Raw genomic sequence first — 22,156 nt, 5'->3', positions numbered from 1 at the left:
TTGAATTTTAATATACACCGAGGAGCAAATCGGCAGAAAGAAGTTCCTAATGGGGAGCACAACGCATGAGGTACGTGCCAGGAATACACATGCAACCATAGGTACCTGACCATCCGTGTGTGATGCATGTGAGAGGTCACAGGAGATCAGAGCTCTAACGTGAAATGGTTGAGAAGATTCAGGTAATAGATTCTCCATGGAAAAAAAAATGTAGGTTCAAGATAAGGGTCTATTTCAAATACCCAAGACTTTTTATCTGCATGTGAGAGTGCGGGCCTTCTTTTCTCTTGCTATTTTACAGTCAACCCGCGGGCATTTTTGCAATGCAAAATTAAAAACGTGAACTCAACTTCATGCTGTGCACGACATTTAGTCGATCCACCGTGAGGGAGACGCAGTTGGAGTTGAAGTTGTGAATAATGATGTGAGAGGTTATAAATATATAGGTTTTACCTCATTGTTTAGAACTGCGTGACCGCTTGGATATCACAGCCATAACATGGTTCATAAATGGCTGGTGAGGGATGTTTGAGGTAGGAGGTATTTTGTGGACATTTTTACAAACTACACAAACTGTACGGTTCTAGCTGGAATCTCACAGATCTAGGAGGTAGATACCAAAACATGTGGGAAAAGTGTTTTAAACACAACATGAATTTGTACAGGCAATACCCATTGATTCCTCAGGCTTAACTGCTCCAAAACTACAATAATCATCCGACTATGCAGACAACAGCACAATCATGCACACACACACACACACAAAACAACCCACACAATTTATACAGAAAGAGTTTACACAGAGGCACAGACACAGCAGTCCAAGGCATTTCGCTCCACTTACTTGATGTAATATGGAACCTTATTCTGAGAAACTGCGCGTTGCCAGGGGAGCTGTACAGAAGCTGGAGAGAGAGAGAGAGGTGGAGAGAGAGAGAGAGAGAGAAAGTGCAAACGGTCAAAATCAAAACACCATCTGAATAAACGCAGCACAACTTTACATGCAGTACAGTAATCCATTTTAGTGTTTGGAGCTCGCCTTTAAATAATTCTCACGTCTAACACTTCCATAATGGTATACTGTAGGCTAGTTGTATAAATAAGATTCTTACTGTGCATGAAATTGGGAAAAAAAAAAGTAAATTGGTATTGCTCTCTCAGTAGAAAGAGGGAGTGAGGGCGAGGAGAGGGCAAGAAAAAATGAAGGAAAAAGACGGATCAAAATAGACAGATCTAATGCCCATATTTGCAAAAAGGTGCCACGTCCCCGGCATAATGTGTAATCTTGGCGGGTTTCATTATGAGAATACAAGATAGAGGACAGAGCGAAGAGAATGGATAAGCGATGAGATCTTCAAAGACCGAGGCAACCCGCAGAATGACAACTTGATATGATATGAAAAGCAGCTAAATGTAAGACTTTAGTAGCTCTCAAGAGCCATACGGAGCAGAGTTGTTGCTTGATTTATTGCCCTGCCGCTTCCCCTCCTCCTCGACACAGCCCTACGCACGGGTAGAGAGATGAAAAGACAGTAAGAGAAAGAGATTAAGAGAGATTGAGAGATACACTAGATGGATAGGGAGAGATAAGAACGCGGTACTTTATTGATCCCCGAGGGAATATTAAGCTAGTAGTGTAATGAGAGTGAATGCGTGATGGAGTAGATAGCGTCTGTGCCAGGGAGATGAAAGAAGAGACAGAGGGGTGTTTTGTCTGCTGCCGTCGCCGAGCTCCCAGCATGCTTACTTAGTAAATTTGTGTCTATTGGTGACACGGCGTAGCAGCCAAGCTTCCCACCTGCTCAGAATCACACACCGTCCATTTTGTGTCCGTGTCTGAGAGCCCGCACAGGCAAATCAAGTGGAGCAGAAAACCCCCCCACTAATGGCCTTGTGATTATAGAAAATGACGAGAGAGAGGGAAGTAAAGCGGGAGACTGGCTGCTTTGTTTAATGGTCATACTCCTGCATTTGTCTTTTCCCTCTATCTCTCTCTCTCTCCCCCTTTTGTCTCCAGCTCTCTCTCTCCCTGTTAATGACCACTCTGACGGGAGAGGAAGTGGAGGGAGCCAGTGGAGAGCTGTAATTAAACCGTGCATTATTCAAGAGTAAAGTGCCTCGTCTGCAAACCACACTGCCTTTGTGTGTGTGTGTGTGTGTGTGTGCGTGTGCGTGTGTGTCTGAGCATGTATGACTAGGTAGTGTACAGAACCGAAACCGTGGAAAAATGGAAGATGGGCAATGAAAAAATGAGACGTACTGCAACCGAGTGGAAACAAACCAAGCTCCTGAAAGTTTCCCAATTTCCTAAGAAAAGTAATTGGCTCCGTACTCACTGGAGAGGAAGTGCTGGGAGGAGGGGCCGAAGTCTCGGTGGGCTTCCTGAAGGAGCTTCAGCCGGTCCTCCACTGCCACCTTCACAATGACCAGACAGACAGGACACAAGACAGTCAGCCATAGAACGGATAATCACACACATGTATACAGTACTGTGCAATGGCCAGAGCTGGGGTCACGGTCAGGGTGAATTCAATTTCAAAGCAGTTAATTGAAAAGTGGATTTGCTTTAAAATCCCAATATTGAGAATCCCTTAAAAAGGTTTTTATATCATATCTTGAATGAATTTACATAGAATGAATGCTATATCATTAAGCGCTGAATAGCAGTGAACTGGAGTGTATGGCATTGTACAGAAATTATATAGCATCGTTGAATAGCATTTTGAGTTAACTGAACTGAAGAGAATTTACCCGAACCCTCACAGTGAAATGCTGTAAATTATGGTAGTTCCATTATACATACTGCTGGAAAGAGAACAAAATCAGAGCAATAGTTCAGCAGTGGTTCACCTTGGCATGAAGCGCATCCAGTAAAACTTGGGGCTTACAACAATAGCACCGTGCAGGTGTGAGTTGCAAACCACACACACACACACACACACACACACACACACACTCCTGTGCTCCTATGCAAGCTGTGTATTGACCTCTCCAGCAGTGCATCTGTGTCCTACGTGACTGTTGGGTTATTGCGCTGCATCAGGCTGACTACCAGGATAATATTGGCAGTCTGTGCTACTGAGACACACACACACACACACACACACACACACACACACACCAGGCACTATAGTGGGCAGATAAGGCCCCTCTACACAGGGAGCAAGAAAATAGGCATAGAATGGCCAAAAGCCCGGTTTCCTTCTGCCCACTAATGACTATTATGGTCACTGTCCCACAGAGAAGAAGATGGGGGCTGTCTGCATATGAAAACCAAATCATCAAACTACACAGTCACATTCGGCTTATTAGAGAAGCTGTTGCCTTCCTGCACACTGAGAGAAAGAAAGGGGGAGGACAAGAGAAATGGGTACAACATGTGCGGTCTATTTCTCTGCTCAGTCTCAGTATCTGAGTTACGGTCATTCTCCAGGCAGCGCATGTCTGTACATGGGGAAAATCACAAGGCCACAAATTGGCCCGTCTGCACAGTTTCACTCTGTGCCAGTGTCCCCACAGTGTCACAATTATAAGAGGCTGATTTTTTACTTTAATTTTCTTCCCAAGATTTCATTTTTATTAATACATAACTCTAACCGTAAATACTGGAAATACTGTGTGCCTCCATGCAAGGGAATTTGAAACAGGCTCTATACAAATGCAATGTGACTACGCTGCACAATTTTCCACCGCAATGTCTGCAAAGATCACAGTCCATCTGTGGCTGCCTGCTGTCCTTTAAAATGATGCCATCACAGCTGGGCTGTGTGACCTGTGTGTCCTCCTCCCGCCTCTGGTCACCTCGGGCAACATTGACCAGCCGCACAAAGCAGGATAAACGGGGAAACCCAAGGAGGCCATAATTAAAGAGAGAGATACTATCCCACTTCTCTGCACCCATCTCTGGCTATCTGTTGGGTGTCCAATGGTTGTGATCCGAATATGTATCACACTAGACAAGCATTTAGAAATACTTCTTGCCTCTCTTTTGACCAGACGGGAGTTAAATTGAGATTAGGGCTGGGCTCCGTTACCTGGTTCCAAGTTAGCAAAATATTTCCCAAAGGGGATTAATAAAGTGCTATCTTATCTTATCTTATCTTATCTTATCTTATCTTATACCCAGATTCGTTAATCCCCAAATCAAACAAATCCTCTTATTGACCCCCCTGGCCCCTTGCCAATGATGTCATACGCTTGCATCCCCAGTCCCCATTTCTCAGTTTGTTTGTCAACGTTTGAAAGCATGGGCACCCTTCTCAAAATTAAATGAAAACACTGCGAAATCTCAAGTGCGATGGACAAGTGCTGTGTTTTTGATATTTTGTCCTTTTTTCCCAAACAAATTATTGAGGTTTGATAAGCGATTCGAAAGGAATCAGATTCGATAAGAAGATTCGCTACTGGATTCAGATTCGCTGAAATGCTTTCGAGCCCCTACCATCGTTGAGATAAATTAAAGTCTAAACTTTGTGATATCCACTAGATTGACCTACAATATGCATTTGACGCCTGACAAGGACACAGTGTAAAAGAACTGAGGACAAGACCTCGTTTGATCAAACAGAAACACATCTGAGAGAATTTTACACAACTCGCACACTTAAAAACGCTCAATGCTGTGAATTTGCACATCGGTATGCGCTTGTATGCATACAAACTTGGGAGGGAATTCACCCGCTCACTCGCACGGCAACATCCCGTCTCTTCTCACTGTCTCTGGTGACTTGTTAAAGAGACTTCTCCATGGCTTCCCCCCCCAGGGCTGAGACATGCCCCGCTCCGAGAAACGCTCAGCGAGTCCCGCAGAGAATCAGACCAAGGCATTCAAGTGGGTGGAGTAGCAGCGAATGTGACTGGTGTGCTGTGACAATAGTGTCCATTGATGTAGAGTGACAAAGAGTCGGAGTGAGCACAGAGTTGTGTTCAAATAAAACAGGTACACAGGTAGAGGGACAACTCTCAGTCCCTTGTGTGTCTGGCTGACACAAAGTAGAATCAGCATGCAGACAGAGGGAGAAGAAAAAAAGAGAGAGACCGAGAGAGAAAGATAAAAAAGACAGGCAGACAGGGAGAGAAAGAGGGAACAGGGGGAGAAACGGATAAGGATATATTAAAGAAAGCATATATATATAAGCAAATGCAGACAAAATGCAACAGAATGAGAAGTGGCATAGAAAGACAGAGAAAATGAGTGACTGGTTTGTCATGCGTTTGTTCTCTTTTGTTTTTATCTGCCCTTTGTTGCTTTGTAAAGCACTTTGTCACAAATTCATTTTGTGCAAAGCAATTTCTAAATGAATTCGCCTTGATGAGAATATGAAAAGGTAGAAAGTCACAGAGGAATGAAAGGAAGGTGTGGGTAAACACAACCTGTGAGAAGTAGGCCGCACCAACACCTAAACATGAAATCTTACAACAAGGAGAAAGTAATAGTTGTAATAATCAATCAAAATAGTTTGGGGGAAGGATTCAAAGCGTGGCCCCTGCAATCTACCTGTAGCAGTTTCCATCTCATGTTGAGCTGGTCCAGTTGTCTGGAGGCGGTGGAGGACAGCTGGACATCCAGCGGCGTCAGATCTGCAGAAAGCTCATTGACCAGGCGCACATCCTGACGCAACGGGGCGACCTCCTCTTTAAAGGCCTGGACAGAGGGGAGCGGACGTTAGGATAAGCAATTATTAAGTGAGTAAGTATGAAGTTGTTTTTGCACTGAATGCCTGTTATCCACTGTTTGTCTCAATTGCGGCTTATCTCTTTACATCCTTTACAATCTTGACCTCATAATTTCCACTTGGGAAATTATCCAAGTTCTTGAATTCAGATGTGTTGTAATTCACATTTCAAGTGTCTACTGTGCCTGTCAACAGAGACTTTATGCCTATATACTGTGCCTGTCACACACTGGGTAAAGAGGATGTGTTTTCATGGTTGTAATGTCACATATTACTAGATAACTTTATCTGTGAAGTTGGCCCCTATATGCGATGGATATTAAGTGATATCATCAGCCAGACTGTCTGCACAAAGTGATGCCATGGGGAGACAATACATCATGATCTGTGTGGAGTAATAGATAGTTAAACTAATGCAATAGTGAGAGAGAGGGGAAACGCTTCTCCTCATGTAACCTGAACATCCTGAGTTGACTATTTTAGGTCTGTGCTACTGTTTCTCCTCTCTCTGTCACTCTCTCTTTCTCTCTCATTCTCTTCCTCTCACTTTTTCCGCAATTGTTTGATATTTAATGGGACATTTTTGTTGTTTTTCTGTCTGTAACTAAATGTGCTGCTTGTTGTCTTGGCCAGGTCTCCCTTGGAAAAGGCAGCCTCAATTTCAGTGGGACTAACCTGGCAAAAGGGTAAAACGGATAAAGAATAATACATCAAGTACAGACTCTGGACAGCCCCAATGGTGCATTTGTGGCGACGACTTATAGTTCTGAACATGAAAAGAGGAGTGTGGGAATTGTGGGAAACTTTGCAGCTAAGGTGGGTGTGATGAGTTCAAGTGAAATGTCAGGCTTCCTTCCCCCTCCTCACCATGGTCCTCTCGATGTGGTCCTGCAGGGAGTCGATCAGCAGGTCCCCTACAGGCTGCCAGTCGACCTTGGCCTCCTCCGCCTGGGTCAGCCTCAGGTCAAGCTGGTCCATGGAGCTCTGCAGCTCCTGGAGCCGCTCCAGGGCTCGCTCCACCTGACTCTGCCAGCCGCCCACGTGCCCCTTCAGACGCTCCCAGCGCTCCCTCACCTCGCCCGTCTGCTTGCGGATGGCCCGGGCCACGCCGCGCGCCTTCTCCTCCGGGGTGAGGTCTGGAGGGGGGGGGGGGGGGAAGGAGACAGGGACGGAGGGAGAAATGTAGGTAGGGAGAGAGAGGGAAGGAGACAGGTGGAGGAGGAGCGAGGAGGTGAAGGGAGAGGGAAGAAGTGGGGAAAGGGTGGAAGGGAAGTTAAGGAAAGATGAAAGTGACAAAGGTAGAGATGGAGAGAAGGAAGGAGGGTGAGAGAGAAGAGGAGGGAGGAATGAAGGGGATGGAGAGTGAGAGGATAGGCGTGAGGCGGTTAGGATGGGTTAAAGGTGACATATCAGAGGATGCAGATAAATAGAGTGGAGACAAGAGGAGGAGGAGGAGGAGAAAACTGTCCCCCAGCCGAAACGACCCATTTAAACTACAAAGGCAGATGTGCAGCTTTTATGTGTTCTAAGCTCTTATCTCTCTCACAGCACGATTGTGATTGAATTACCATCTTCATCTGTTACAATGCTGCTCTCTTTCTTTCCCTCTCTCCTTCCCTCCCTCCCTCCCATGCACACACCCTAGCCAGGCTCTGGACATCTGCGAGACAAAGATAGCGCGTCATGCAGATACGCAGTGTGACAGTATCTGTCGTTGATAATGAAGAATGTGAGGTACAAACGAAATGGGAAAAGAGGTCACTCAATTCACTGGCGCAGACAAAGCAAGAGACTAAAAGAGAGAATTTAAGACAATCAAACTTGTTAAGATTTCAGATCAGTGTCGCCCTAAGAAATCCCATATACACTGATGAAACAACGCACGCCGCCTCTGATCTTAAATCAGCTTTTTATCTATTTATACAATGAGACGACGCTTTGATATCCATATCAAAGATCACAGACAACAAGCCAATCGGTCTGCGCTCTGAAGTCTTGCCACACCCCGTACACAGCCCCTTGGGTTGCTTTAATTATTTACACAGTAGGGTTTTAGTTTGAAGGGAAATGTGCTGACTTAACTAAGACTTCCATGCCTCATCCGAGAAGGACAGAGACAGAATGCTGAATGAGTTGGTGCATATTTAGCGCTGGGACGCTCTCTGAGACGGGGGCGAGCAGCGGTTCAAAGTTTAGTGGATGGTATTTCAAGGGCATTCAACCTCAGAACTGGGGCAAATCATGCCTAGCTTTTGGTTTAACCTGCTTAGAGAACCAGATGGGTTGAGTTTACTGCCTTAAGACATTTCAGATCAATAGTAGATTGACTTTACAAATACTTTCCTAGTTAGTTAATAATTAGTGCTTAACATTTCCCAATTTAAAATTCCATATGTTTTCCAGACCTTAACGTCTTGACATTTTAGTTAGAGCTCAGTATGATGGAAGCCGATAGTGGCTGGGCAATAAAATGCTGACTAACCCATAATGTAAAGCTAAAGATTATTTTTCAACAACAAATATTGAAAAATGTGAAATGATAATGGGTTTACAACTACATAAAACATAAAGGACAATGTATTTCTATACATTTACAGACTTTTTTGTGCCATTTTTCAAAACTTGGAAATGATCCCATTCAGACTTTGAATCCAGAATTTCCAGAAACCTGTTGAAAAGTGAGTGGTATGAGTAGTTTCTGTGGTATGTGGTAGAGAGTGTGAACCAACCAGTCTTGGGCTGCAGGTTCTTGCGTGGCTCCCCGGGGCCTTCGATGGGCTGGTCAGCCAGGAACATCCGGGCCTGGTCCAAAGTGCTGATCACCAAATGCTCACGTTCCTTCAGCTCCGAACAAAGCACCTGCATGGAAAACACAGGGCAACGGGTTAGTTTGAGTCTGTATGACACAGTTAGCATTACGTTAGAATTAGATACAACAAACAAACTGTTTTCTCAGTAGTCATTAGAAGACATTTTGAGTTTGTGTTGATCATGGTAGCTGAGTATGAAAAAGACAACATTTGAGGGCTTCAGTGTGTTATCCAGACAGTCTGACAGTCATTTTTTCCAAATACCTGAAGACAGAATGAGCCATCTCTATGAGAAAGTGAAAACATTTTTTAAAATCATTCAGTGGAGCTCATTTTTAAAGTCACATTACAATGACTTTTTGCCTTTTTAGCTCATTCTAACCATCATACCTACTTACAATTTATGCCAAAAATGATAAAAAATGTATTTTATTGCATTTTTCTATCAAAATCTCAATACTCTTACTTCCTGACAAAAAGGAAAATCTTTAGTGGTGACTTCATCGTGTACCAGGAAGTGTACATAAAACTTCCAACCAATGAAACCATCACAGATTTTTTAACAATCCCGCCCACCGCCCCTCCCATCAAATAAAACTGCCTCTCTCCCTAACTGATATCCCACTGGTTTGCACTTGAATGATCTCTCCCTGCATTATGTCCCAATAGCCTGTTTCAATAGGAAATACATCACATTAAGGAAGCGATGTTCTCAAAATGCGGTTTCATTGTGACTTTGAGAGATAATTTAATAATCATTTTGTCTGTAGACTGTCGTCTCCTGATCAAGTCTACGCCAATGAACTCAAGGTGAACCCAGCGTGTTCTGAACAGTGTGTTGTATCCAGATTGCCACCCCCCCCCCCCCCCCCCCTGCAGAAATATCTACTAATCACCCAATTCTGCTTAAATCAGCTCTGGCTTTCATTATATTATAAACGAGACACTCTTGATTAACTTACACGCATGCGAACGGAGGATAAGAGCAGATGTTTACGTTCAGGTTATAGATGCGATAAACAACACTATCAGCGGCTAATTAGACGATAGCCGCAAAACAAAACATTTTGCCTGGTGTTCCCTTATTAAAAGGAAGACCATGGGAATGAGGTGAGAGAGAGAGAGAGAGAGAGAGAGAGAGACTTAGAGACAGAGAGAGAGAGAGAGAGTGAGGCAGCAGGAGTGAGAGCGACGTCAACAGAGCAGCGATTGGAGGCGAGAATGCAGGGTCAAATGAGGCGTTTCCTCGGGGTCGGCGTGAAATTAGCTGAGCGATCCACAGAATAAAGTGGAACGTCTGGGCGCTACTTCCCTGCAGGCATTATCATTACAGAGCCGGCTAGTAATACACATATCCTGCTCAACCGCTCACAGACAGGCTCACACTGCAACAGACAGAGTACAATCTACAAACACACACACACAGTCCATTGAAGATTTTGAGGTCACTTTCGTACTCATACTCTCCCCGACGTCAACTACTCAGCCATACCGGAGCACAGCAGGCAATAAAACTGGAGTAGAGAGTGAGAGGGAGTGAGCGTGGCATGTACCAGTATAATTATTCTTGTTTTAATATAAGCGCGACCCCGGGGGGACTTCGATGCCTATCGGAGTGTGTGATTGCTTTGTGAGGAGACGTTGTAGTTCGCGATGCTGTGAGGCAACTTGATTAGATGGGACGGCTAGCTTTGATAAAGTCTCACACTTATCAGACAAACAGAGGAGTTGAGGGAAAATGAGGTGCCGAAAACGATGACGTTTTTCACTCTTGCACACAACATTGCCCAACATCGATTGAGCTGTAGATGACTACATGCTGGGTTGAGTGAGATGGGTTTTTAACATTTTTTTTTTTATTTAAGACCACGTGTTCATTTTGCAAGCGGGGTGCAATAATGATTGAGGGGAGAAATCTTTACTCCTTGCACTCTATAATTGAAAAGTTTTGGAAGAGATAAGAAAAGAAAGGAAAAGTAGAGTAGGAGGATGGGCAATAGCAATAACAATCCAAGAAGGCCAATAACACAGCCCTTGAGATGGGCACAATCCTCCAAAATGAGGTTATGAACTCAACCTTGTTGTGGTTTCGCCTCCATAAAAAAAAAAGAAAATAAAAAAGCGTATTTTTAGAAGAGCAAGCTGCTGTAAAAGTTGAGTTTAGATCACTGCAATGACAGCCACCTCTGGCCAAATGTACCCTCATGCTGAAATTGAGCCTCCCGCTGAACACAAATTAAATCACCCCCGTAATGAATGGTTTGCTCCGTACCAGTGATTTTCTCCAAGCTCAAACGGAGGAAACGTAATAGACAGGTAGCTCAGAGAGGGGATGTTCAAAGATAGGGACCGAATGAGAGGAGATAGAAGAAGAGGAAAAGAGAAGTGTATGGGAAAGAGAGATACCAATCGAGAGGTAGAGAGAGAGACAGAGAAGCTGCAAGGACGACGACTTGTAGCAACCAACGTTTTGGTTTCTCATTCTCAGCTCTGCACACACGGATGCTTTTGTTTTAGGCTTTAGTAGGAATCGGATTAAGTGTGAAGATGTTATTTACTCGCAAAAATTCTCTGCATATTGCCTGGATTTTAGCAACTAAAAATAACTTCCACAACAGCTCTGTAACGTCACTACATTAGAATCACGTTAGACACACATTAGAATCTTCCTGCCAATTACAGATGCGGGCACCACAAGCTGACCTGCTTTTACACTCATTCATGTTGATGAATGCTCATACTGCTGCCACTAGTACTGGCTGGTGCTGGTAACTGCTATACCTCCTCCTTTGGTTCTGTTCTGTATGCAATCTTGGTAGTTTATATATATATATATCTAAAATGGAGAGAGAGAGAGAGAGAGAGAGAGAGAGAGAGAGAGCAAATTCCCAGAATGTTTGCTTAACTTCACTGTATTACTTTAGTATTTCAATAAATTCAATAGAAATTTATGACACCAGTGTTCTCTCAAAAACCGTCTTTCAAGGTTAAGTGGCCCCAAAGAGGGACAGTCGAGGCTGGGGAGGGTTGTAACCATAGCAACACAAAGTGCCACCTACCATTAGCCCTGTCATGAACAGCGTCTGTCAGTCATCCAGCCCCTAGGTAGCCTCCAACTTCAGACAGACGCCAACACCAAAAACCTTTCCCCTACACTCAAGTCTTTTCAGTGAAACTTCAACAAGTTCAGATTATCACAATGTCACACCGGGACACGCGTTTTAGAGGGAGCACAAGAGCTAAATATCAAACACATGTACCTTGTTCAAGGCAAATAAAACTGCTTTTATTTGCATCAAATCCCAGTTTGACTATGAGTGATAAGGCAAGGCTGTCTACGTCAAATATAAAAAAAGGGAAGGTCTTCGCTTTGCTCTTCTCCTTCCCCTGCTACACTTCTCTTTAATAGTTTTTTAGTACCGGCACAAGTGACAACATGGTCCGGGCTTCTATGGAGATTTGCGAAGGTCAAAAAGAAGAAAGGATGCAGGATGTGACGCTTCAAGGATGACATTTTCTCTCTTGTCAGTCCCACAATACTTATAACGTGTATCTTGCAGCTGTGAGCGATGGTGACCTTGGCTGTGTGTGTGTATTTGTGCATCTGTATGTGTGGTTGTGTCTGTATGTGGGCGTGTGTCTTTGGGTCCATGCGAGTGTGTGTGAGTGTGTGTGGTGTGTGGCCGGGGTAGCAGAGCAGACACTCTTATCGCCATGTGCCCTGTGCTGTGGAAGCGATAAGATAGCATCACAACACAGCTACTTTCAGTGCTCCGCCGAAACCTCCCTCTTCCCTCTCTCAAAACCCGGCTATCGCAACTCTGCAATTTTACCGCCCTCCTCATCTTCTTCCAGGAGCAAAAAAAAAACCCAAAAAAATATAAGCCTCCCAAAAGGACCACTATCCCCCAGCTCTCAAAATTTGAAAAGACCTGACACAATTTCAAGGGGCCTCAACAATATAAGCTGACAAAACAAGAATAGCCTGCCATACATGCCCAAGGGAGAAGAGGGTAAGAGTCCGTCTGGGATTCTCCTGACTGTTACCTGTACTTACACGACCACCACTCCTTTCAATCAAGCTCCCTCATGTGCTACACAAAAGCTTAGGGAGCTTGTTCTCCGTCTATTCTGATAAAACACAGCTAAATTACACTAAGTTGTTTTGCTTTGAAACTTAAAGCAGCACTGAGGCGCAGCAATCTGTCAGCACTATCCCGCTGACTCATTATGATTTGCTTGCAAAGAAAGGGAAAAAAAAAAAAAAAAAAAAGGCAATTAACAGGTCTATTTTTGATGTAAGCAAAGTTTTTAGCTGTTGCCTTCTGGGCCAAATGACATTTTGCAACAGCATGCAGATGAGCAGTTTATGAATGAAGCTCAGTGTGACTCGAGGCTGAAAATCTGCTGGCTCCTTCGCGCTGGACGTCCACCGTTAGCTTGGAAAGGCTAAAGCTAATCATAGGGGGTTGCTGTCGGTGCGAACTGCCACAGGCTGTTCCAAGTTGAAGCTACAGTATGCTGTCTGTCTGACATGCTCTACTAATCTACTGCCCCCAGCCTTGGCCCCTTTAAAAAATAAACACCTACAGACTGTAAAATGTAAATTATAAAACGCATAGCTGCTGCCCTCAGTTATGTTTGAGGCTTTTGTAAAGTACCTGATAAACGCATGACATACTGTCGCTCGATGGTTGATTTAAATATTAATGGGAAATCACTTTGTTCAAGAACTGCATTGCTCGGTGGAAGAAAAACATTGCATTATTATTCAAATTTTTTATTCAAGATAAAAGATGTATTGAATATTTGCATTATTTTTTAATCACAATGCCGTGTTACTGCCAAGGCAATGCTGCACAGTGATTTCAGAGCAGCTAAGAGGTGCTGTTAGGCACAACATTGTGTTTGTTTCTCAAACAACAAACTTAGCTTGAGCCAACTAAAACAAAGCCTGATCCAGCCAACATGGCAGACAGCACTGACAGTCATGACGCACGCCGACTCCAACATCACGCAACTCCTGACCACGAGAACTATTCCATGGTGAGGAAGTAGAAGTAAACAAATTAAAAGTTACTCAAAGATAGGCAATTATTCAAAGTGAGTCAAAAAGAGTCCTCTTCTAGGAGATAAGGCCCGGTCCAGCACAGCATTTTAATCCATTTCATTTTCCTTTACGACCCGTCCGTCCAGGTACAAATGGCGCTAATCAATCATGCCGACAGCATGATTAAATTGGCTTAGTGTGGCGGATTATTAGATTCACTTTGGACTGGCTTATTATATGCCAGTTTAGCATGCATTATGTTGAGACTAGTGCAAGGCTAGCTTTGCAGAGCAGACATTGATAAGGAGTAAATAGTAGGTTTAAAAAAACAAAAAAAAACAATTACTTTTCCTGTTTGTCTTCAATTTTACTTTCTCTCCGGAACATTTGGAGGCGCTTTCCAAAATTACCACATAGGACTTTTCCTCCCAATGAAGACAAAAAGCCAACTGTTGCTGAAAGATAAAAAGAGTCATTAAAAGTGCCCACAAGCACTTGGTCCCTTGTTCGCTCTTCTCGCCCTAAAAGCCGTTAATTTAATAGAGTTGATTGATGAGTTTAATCAGTTGGACGCTGACGCAGGCCTTTTATTGGATAATTGAATGTGCGATTAATAAAAGCTATTATGGCCATATCAGCAGACAAAAACACAGACGTAAATCGATACACGGGGGGAGGGGGTAGCAGGAGGCTACTCAAGACAGATAGGATAAAACCCCTCCCTTTCACACTCTTTCAGTCGCTCCGGGGAATCTCCAAACAAATGACTGTATTCAGGCAGATGGGAATGCAACAGTTGTGTTAGAACCTCGAAATCCTGGAAACAATATTCGTCTTTTCCTACCTCTGCTTCCCTCCCTTCCTCCACATGTAAATCTCTCTCCACCCTTTTCTTCCTCATCTCTCCCCATCTCATTTTGCCTCCTGTCAGCCTTTTCCTGTCCATCACTTTCTCCTTTGACTGTTCACACCACTGCTTCCTCATCTTTTTCTGCCCTTCGATTCTTTAATAACCGCAATATCCGTCGTTCTCTGTTGGGCTAAGTGGCTTAGCTTACCTCTTTTATCTCTCCAAGTCTCCCAGAAAGAAGAGAAAGAAGATTTTTTTTCCCCTGAGCCTTCCTAAGCCTTCCCTACCTCACGGCTAGAAATTTCCATATAGCTGTACACATCCCCCCCCCCCTGCCCCATATCACTCTGACAGGGCGGCTGATGTGCGCATGAGTGAGTGAGTGAGTGAGTGAGTGAGTGAGTGTAACATGCATGTGTGGACCTGTGTGCATGCATGAGTGTGTGTGTGTGTGTGTGTGTGTGTGTGTGTGTGTAAGCAAGTAATAGAGTATGACGTGTTCAAAGCTCCAGCTCTTTGTGCCGCTCTGCCCCTCATCCCTCACAGGGTCAGCAAGACCTCCAGGCCAATCTATTAAGAATACAGAAGAGAAGGGAACGAAAAAAAACGTATAGTCAAAATGAAAAGTGATCCTTTCTCACTTTCAACTACTCCATTCCATTATTCACCATTGCTCTGCTCTCACAGCCCGAGAGCTAGAGACGGGGAAGGGAATGAAGGGTGGGTAGGGGGAGAGAATGAGGAAGAAATAAAGGTGGGGGACAGAGAGAGAGAGAGAGAGAGAGAGAGAGAGAGAGAGAGAGAGAGAGAGAGAGAGAGGGCGGACCTCTAAAAGACGGAGACCAATAGCGGAAGGGACAGGACAGGGAACGACAGAGCGAGATAGAAAAGCTGAAGGGGGGTAATGAGAAAAGGAAGGGCACGGAGGAGATGCGGGAGGATTGTATTCTCCTGTGGTTATTGTGTGTTCTCAGGCCCATTCCTTATCTAATGGAGCTTGTCTGATCTGCTGGGCAGAGGCCCTCCCCTCCGTCAGGTGTTGACTACGAGACGCGGATCTCACCTCACCGTCCTCACAGAACCTCAGAGGACAGATTTAGACCGAGCCGGACAGGCATTCACTGCGTCATGGTTCAAAAATACACACCTGTGTCCGCACGCATCCTTGGAGAACACACCCGTGCACAAGGACACGTACAGTGCATACACACAGATCCACAAATACACTTTTTGGACTTTCACACACATTCATTACAAGTATATAATGGATCTGTGTGTGTGCACGCGTCTGGGGTGTGTGTCTGTTGTGTTTACTCTCGGGGCGTTTTGGGAGAACAAAATAATATAGTGTTGTGAACGGGACGCCAGAGAAACACATTACGATGTCAACAGCAACAACAACGGCAGCGGCGGGCGAGCGGACCGGGGGTAAACACTAGCCACGGGCTGAGTCATCTATCTGAAAGCAATTACACGCCAATACACTATCACAACCAGTGGTTACGATGAATAATACGGTGCGGAACGCTGAAGACAAATAGCAGTGATGACAAAGGCGTGAATGGGACGGTACAATGGAGGTATTGATTGCTGGTTAGAATAAATAATACGGTGTGGAATAAGGATGACAAATAACAGTGATGGCAGGAATGAAATACATAGTACAACGGAGATATTGACTGTGGTCATCATCCTGATTGTGTAGTGATTTTGATATTGATCATGAACTCACAGGGTGGTCATGGCACTGACCATAGTAACACCGCTGAGTATTAACCATGGAAACAGGACGGACTGTGCTGTAGTTGTGGTTAACTGCTCCATCCTGTAGTTCTGTTGAATGAACCAGAGCCAGAGTACTGACAGGGCAGTTGGTCACTGATGCTAATTAATGTCAGGGTGATTCCTGCTCCTGCTTCACAGTTACTGTAAGCTCTTGCAGTATCAGTGCCGACTGTCCAGTGGTCATGTTGCTACTAACTTTATTCCTAATGCATGAACACTGGCCATAGTACTATCACATACTGTGCAGCAGCTGTCTGGGTTATTGACATTGGTAACTGTGGTCATGTTGCTTCAGTCCATGTTAGCAACACTTGTCATGGCAACAACCACATACTATACCATGGCTGTGCTACTATAGACCTTGGCAGCAGTGTTGGTACTGTCTATGTTAGCAACACTGCCCATGACACTGTATGTTTACAGCTATCTGCACATATAAAAAAGATAAACGTCAAAGAAGAGAAAAAAAATCAAGATGATAAAGAAAAAAACAGCTGAACTCGAGAACAGATATGAAATGACAACTCAGTGTTTAGGAAAACTGAATAAAGCATTGAGGAAAAGGGTGTGATGAATTCTGTATAGTGTGGCGGGGACATTGCCTGCGGCGACAAGGCGTACCGTGCAGTGGTTCTGCTGCTGCAGCAGGGTGGGCACGTCTCCCCCGATGGGCATCTGCTTGGCCAGGTCCTCATCCTTCATGCAGATCCACCTCCACAGCTCCTCCAGGAGGCCCAGCAGACGAGACCAGCGCTCAGCACTCGCCTCCAGGTGGGCCCTGCCAATAAGAACCGTCCATTCAAACCATTAACAAACCACCAATATACAGTACATACTGCCATTGTTCAAGCACAAAACATTACAATGTAGGGCTGGATTTGACTAAAAATACTCAACTAGTGATTTTATTGACAAATCAAATAGGCATATCTGTAAAATTGTTTCTCCTACATTATGATACATGCATGCAATAAAAAACAACAAATTTAGACCTAGTGTTTATCAGTATTAATATTGCACTTATGTCAGAGATGTGCTGACATTTCCAGGAAACAGTTCATCTAAAAAGTTAAAAAACAAACTTGAAAACGTGTTTTTCGACTAAAAAAACTTTAATAAAAAAAAAATACATTTTTGTAAAAGAGTCCAGAGTACAAAGTTCCCTGCTAATTGTGTGGGTGGTAGTGTGCGTGCGATGTGTGTGTTGATAAGCACTTTTGTTTTGATATTCTCCTCTGGGCATAATCTGAACACTGGGTACAGAGAGCTCCTCTTGCTGCTCTCTGTGTTAGCCTTAATTACACATGTACTGTAATTAAGGCATAATGGGCTGTATACAATCAACCCACACAGTGCCAAACACACATACACACACACAGAGCTGACAGCTCAGCACTAGTCATCTCCTGTGGAGATACAGTAAATAAATGGGCATTAACAGTGTGTTATAGGGTGTGTTACAGTGTGTCAGAGATTTCAAATATCAGCTGTCTTCCTCAATCATGTAGTTTTGCCGCATTGCTGTTGTCCTTAATTATTTTCCTCTGTCCTTCCCTCTGTCTCTTTCTTTCTTCCTTTCTTTTTCAAACAGGCTAATAAAGACACAGACAGACAGGCGCACACACACACACACACACACACACACACACACACAGCTCTCTTTCATCTTTTGTGCTCCTTCAGTCTTCAGTCCAACCTGTTATGCCTGCACAATTTGTCCTTGACTCTCTCCCGTTTATTCCTTTCCACTCAAAACTCTAAACTCTTTTCAAGTCGGCATCTTTTCCTGCATCTTTCTTTTTTTATTTCCCTTGTGTTACTTTTTCTCTTCAGCATCTCTAACCTTTCCCCTGCTCCCATGGCTTTGTTGTGCTCCTGTGCTGCACCCCCCCCCCCCCCCCCCCCCCCTCCCCTCCCACCTCTCTCCCCCCTTAGTCTTTGAACATCTCCATCTGGCCCCGTCAACTTCACTTCCACCTTCTCTTTCTTCACCCCCCCCCCCACACCCATCAACAATCTTCTTCCTTCTTTATTTATGCCAAGGTTGCGGCTGACGCGGCACTGTCTGTGTGCCCTCAGAAGTTATGTGCCACACTGTTGGCTCTCCGGTCCCGCCGGAGCTGTATTTCATCCCTGCGCTCCACGGCCGACACGAGGACGACGGGCGCTCCTGTAGCCGTACAGTTGATGGGAAACAGTCCTATCCGCATAAATATTCCACAACAAACAGTCAGTGCGGTTGTGAGATACGCGCCAATGTGCTGTCCGTTACTTTTGGGTCACAGTCCATGGTGAACAGGACTCTACATTTCATGGGCTCAGCACAGCGGCTAGTCCAGTCAATAGGAGATGTATTATGAGTGAGGTGCACAGCACAGGGTGGTGGGGAGTTGATGTAGTGGCGGCCTTGGAGCAGACCAGACTCTTGATTTGTGCTTTATCTAATTCTGCGGAGTGGGGAGAAAGCCAATCCTTGTTAGGCGTTTGGGGACCATCCCCTGTGCTGAAATATTTTGGCTTTCGTGGAGACCGACTGCTTTGGTGTTTCAGCTGGGACTCGGTGTTGGCAGCCTTAAGAGTTCTTGAGGTGGTTTTCTATATTTTATGGGGAAAACATGCTGCCTCTTGGAAAACTACAACTTCTGCACAGTATGATTCCCTGATTAATTAAACTGAAGAGTATGAGGTAGTGAACTGAATTAGACAAGCCAGACTATTTTGGCCCACTTGCACCACTGCCACGTTAGGGACCTACGCCAAGATATTTCTTTCAGTGATGTGAGCAGCAACTGGATATTGAGCTGTAAAAAAATGAAAAATCACATCCTTGATTTGAGCTCCTTGATGAGGTGGTACTGACCGGATGTTGGCTGACTTGGCCTTGAGGTCGCTCCATCGCTGGTTCATGTCGTCCAGTCTGTGCTGGAGGAACACGGCTTCCTCTGAGCTGCCCAGGGCCTTGACCATCTTCGACTTGTTCCCATCCACGCTCTTATAGATGTCATTATGGGCATCGATCTCAGCCTGGATGTCCTACAAACACACAGAGAAAGAAGAATTGTTAGACTTCAGCATTTGCTGGTGGAACCAAAAGAGTTTAAGGCCAATGTACGGTACAGCCGAGGATGGCAGCAAAGTAACCCCAAATCACAGAAGACCTCTCCCACTGGACGTCACAGTCTCGTAGGCTGTCACAGTTGATTATTCATAAACCGAGAATAATGTGGGGTTTTTTTTTGTGCAGGCGTGTCTCCAGGCAGTTCACGGTGCACTGCACGTAACATTTCCAGAGGGCAGAGAAGTTTGTATTTTGATGAAATGTCCTCGAGGTGCTTTTTGACTCTTTGACAAAAAAAAAAAAGATTTAAACTTCCATCCTTCTCATTGACTGGAACCCCCACCAGAACCAGGAGGAACTCCCTGAGCAGCGTCTGCTTCCATACTAATGCTGCACTAGATTATACCAGGGCTACACAGAGGCATGCTAAGCTAATGTTATGCTGGGATACAGCATGCAGTACTAATGTAATGCTATGCTATCCCACACTGCTGTGCGCGTGTGTGTGCGTGTACGTGTGTGTGTGTGTTTGTGTGTGTGTGTTAGCATGTCAGCAAAGCCACCCATCAGACCAAAGGCCAAAAATTCAACCATCAGGCTTCAGTATTTGAGAAATACTAAGTCCAAGTGTGATTTTCCTGTTTGTTTACGTGTGTGTGTGTGTGTGTGTGTGTGTGTGTGTGTGTGTGTATGAGCCCCTTACAAGCCAGTTTTATTATACAACCACATCTGAAAGGGTATGTATGGGTGTTTGTGTGTGTGTGTGTGTGTGTGTGTGTGTGTGAGGGTAGAACCACAAGGGGGACTGACGCAAGCAGAGGATCCTGTCAAATGTTTTATTTTTAGATGTGTAAAACTGCTCCATTCCCCCTCTCTCTCTCTCTCTCTCCCACCCTCTCTCTGTGCTGGGACTCCCCTGAGTTCAGACCATTTTCAACTGCAGATAAAGAAATACTCAAACACTCTCTTAAGGCTATGATACAACTGCATTTTTTTTTTTAGACCATATGGATGTACAATATTGCCTTCACCACGAAGCCGGATTTGCAAATGGGACAAAAAGTGGAGATAACAAGAGAAGTGTAATTAAAGCTATAACCAACAAAGTATAATTAAAAAATCCTTTTGGTCATTGTTTGTGAAATGACTCATCTTCAGTATCTTTAGTTGCTGCCTGTGTATTACACATTAGCAATGAAGCCAGTATCAAATTATCATTTTGTGGCAAAAAAAAAAAATTGCTATTAATGTTACAGCAGCACAGTATTTCATTACAAACTTTGCATTGTAATTTTTTAAAATTAAAAACAGAAGATTGATCTTAATCTTTGCAAATCCTCACAGTTGAATATGTTTGTACATAATGAATACTCATGATGTCGGGGAAAAAAAATCTATAAGTACGATAGTCACACTAATGGAAATTGGCAGTAGAGTCATTACTGTGGTATATGGTAATGCTGGAATACCAGCCAGCCTTTAATGCACATCACTAACAGCTATACAAACAAGCAGACTATGTACAATAGGAGGCATTCAAAAGGAAAGTCACATACGCACACATCCACCTACATACGCACATGCAATTGATAGGGGGGATGTACAATACACAGGAGGCACACATGAGATGTGTGTTGAGCGCACATGGCAACATGTGACAAGTGGAACACGTGACAACAGGTCAGCTACTCTGGATTCTGGAAACCGCTTGCTGGGAAAGGTGAAGAAAATATGGCTGCAGTATGAGGAGAGTAGATACAAAATAACCGTCTATTACCACAGTCGTCTATGGCACACTGCAATTTACTGGATGCCAATAGACCTTTCACAGAGAATGAGGTAAATCCCTCCACTGTGACTGCAAGGATAACAATCACACACTGACTCTTTATGACCGCTTAACACAAATCAAATGCTACGTAAAGGTCATATGACAGAGAGAGAGAGAGAGAGAGAGAGAGAGAGAGAGAGAGAGAGAGAGAGAGAGAGAGAGAGAGAGAGAGAGAGAGAAACAGACAGAGAGACAGAGAAAGACACAGGAGAGAGACATTCTGCCACTGAGCCAGTTGGCACTGTTCCAACTCATTCCCCAAGTGCTTCCTCTTTCTTTAACACTTTTACTTCCAGTGGAAGTAACACTGCACACACACACACACACACACCGGCACACACACACACACACAGGCACACACACACACACACACCGGCACACACACGACACAGAAGGCAGCGATTGTGCAGACATACAGAGGCACACACATTCATATACAACAGCGCCCTTTTAAAATGTATTTAACTCTGTGAGTATGAAAGACTACTTTGAGACAGGTCAATGTATGCAGGTCAATGTTTATCCTGAGGTACTTAAGTGACTTATCACTTTCTCTCTCACACACACTCAAAAAAACACACACAGGGAAAAAAAACACATTTGTGTGCCACAGGTTATCCTGTCAGCTATAAGAAGCTTCTGTTTCCCACCATCCCAAGTTTTATTTATTGGTTTTAGATAAAACGTTAATCAGGGATTTTCAATGCTGGTACAGGGAACACACTTATTCACTCTCTTGAACTCCCACTCACCCCTCCCAACACACACACACACACACACACACACACACAGACACACACACAAGCAAGCTTTAAGCTTTATGCTAATTAAGATACTGGAGATAGGGATAACATGTGTTTGCAATTGTGGAAGCAAGAGAAAACACATGCACACACACACACACTGCTCTTTGGACACACCGTGGAGACAAAAAAAACACAAACGCACTCTTGCACACCAGAAACAGCTACACACTCAACTGAACCATTAGTTGCTCTGGCCTGGTATCTCACACCTAAACCACGTCATTTAAAATTACACTGCTTTTCTCTACTATAGCAATGCAATGACAGACAGACATAAATCATCTCTTCTGG

General features: G+C 44.2%; 1 protein-coding gene across 8 annotated transcripts in view; it reads right to left on the bottom strand.

Annotated features, from left to right (window-relative positions):
- Positions 1-22,156, bottom strand: part of utrn (utrophin) — a 182,619-nt gene that overhangs the window by 49,423 nt on the left and 111,040 nt on the right. For all 8 annotated transcript variants that reach the window (XM_078289962.1, XM_078289960.1, XM_078289965.1 and 5 more), the window contains 7 exons: positions 19,031-19,203; positions 16,792-16,948; positions 8,405-8,534; positions 6,543-6,811; positions 5,498-5,644; positions 2,337-2,415; positions 845-905 (listed from right to left, as the gene is read on the bottom strand). In XM_078289962.1, the coding sequence (XP_078146088.1) occupies positions 845-905; positions 2,337-2,415; positions 5,498-5,644; positions 6,543-6,811; positions 8,405-8,534; positions 16,792-16,948; positions 19,031-19,203 (1,016 nt within the window). The remainder of the gene's footprint in view (positions 1-844; positions 906-2,336; positions 2,416-5,497; positions 5,645-6,542; positions 6,812-8,404; positions 8,535-16,791; positions 16,949-19,030; positions 19,204-22,156) is intronic.

This window comes from Centroberyx gerrardi, chromosome 18 (assembly GCF_048128805.1).
Source record: "Centroberyx gerrardi isolate f3 chromosome 18, fCenGer3.hap1.cur.20231027, whole genome shotgun sequence".
In the NCBI taxonomy this organism is placed as follows: domain Eukaryota; kingdom Metazoa; phylum Chordata; class Actinopteri; order Beryciformes; family Berycidae; genus Centroberyx; species Centroberyx gerrardi.
Note: the sequence above shows the minus strand (reverse complement) of the source record. Positions and strands in the feature narration are given on the sequence as shown.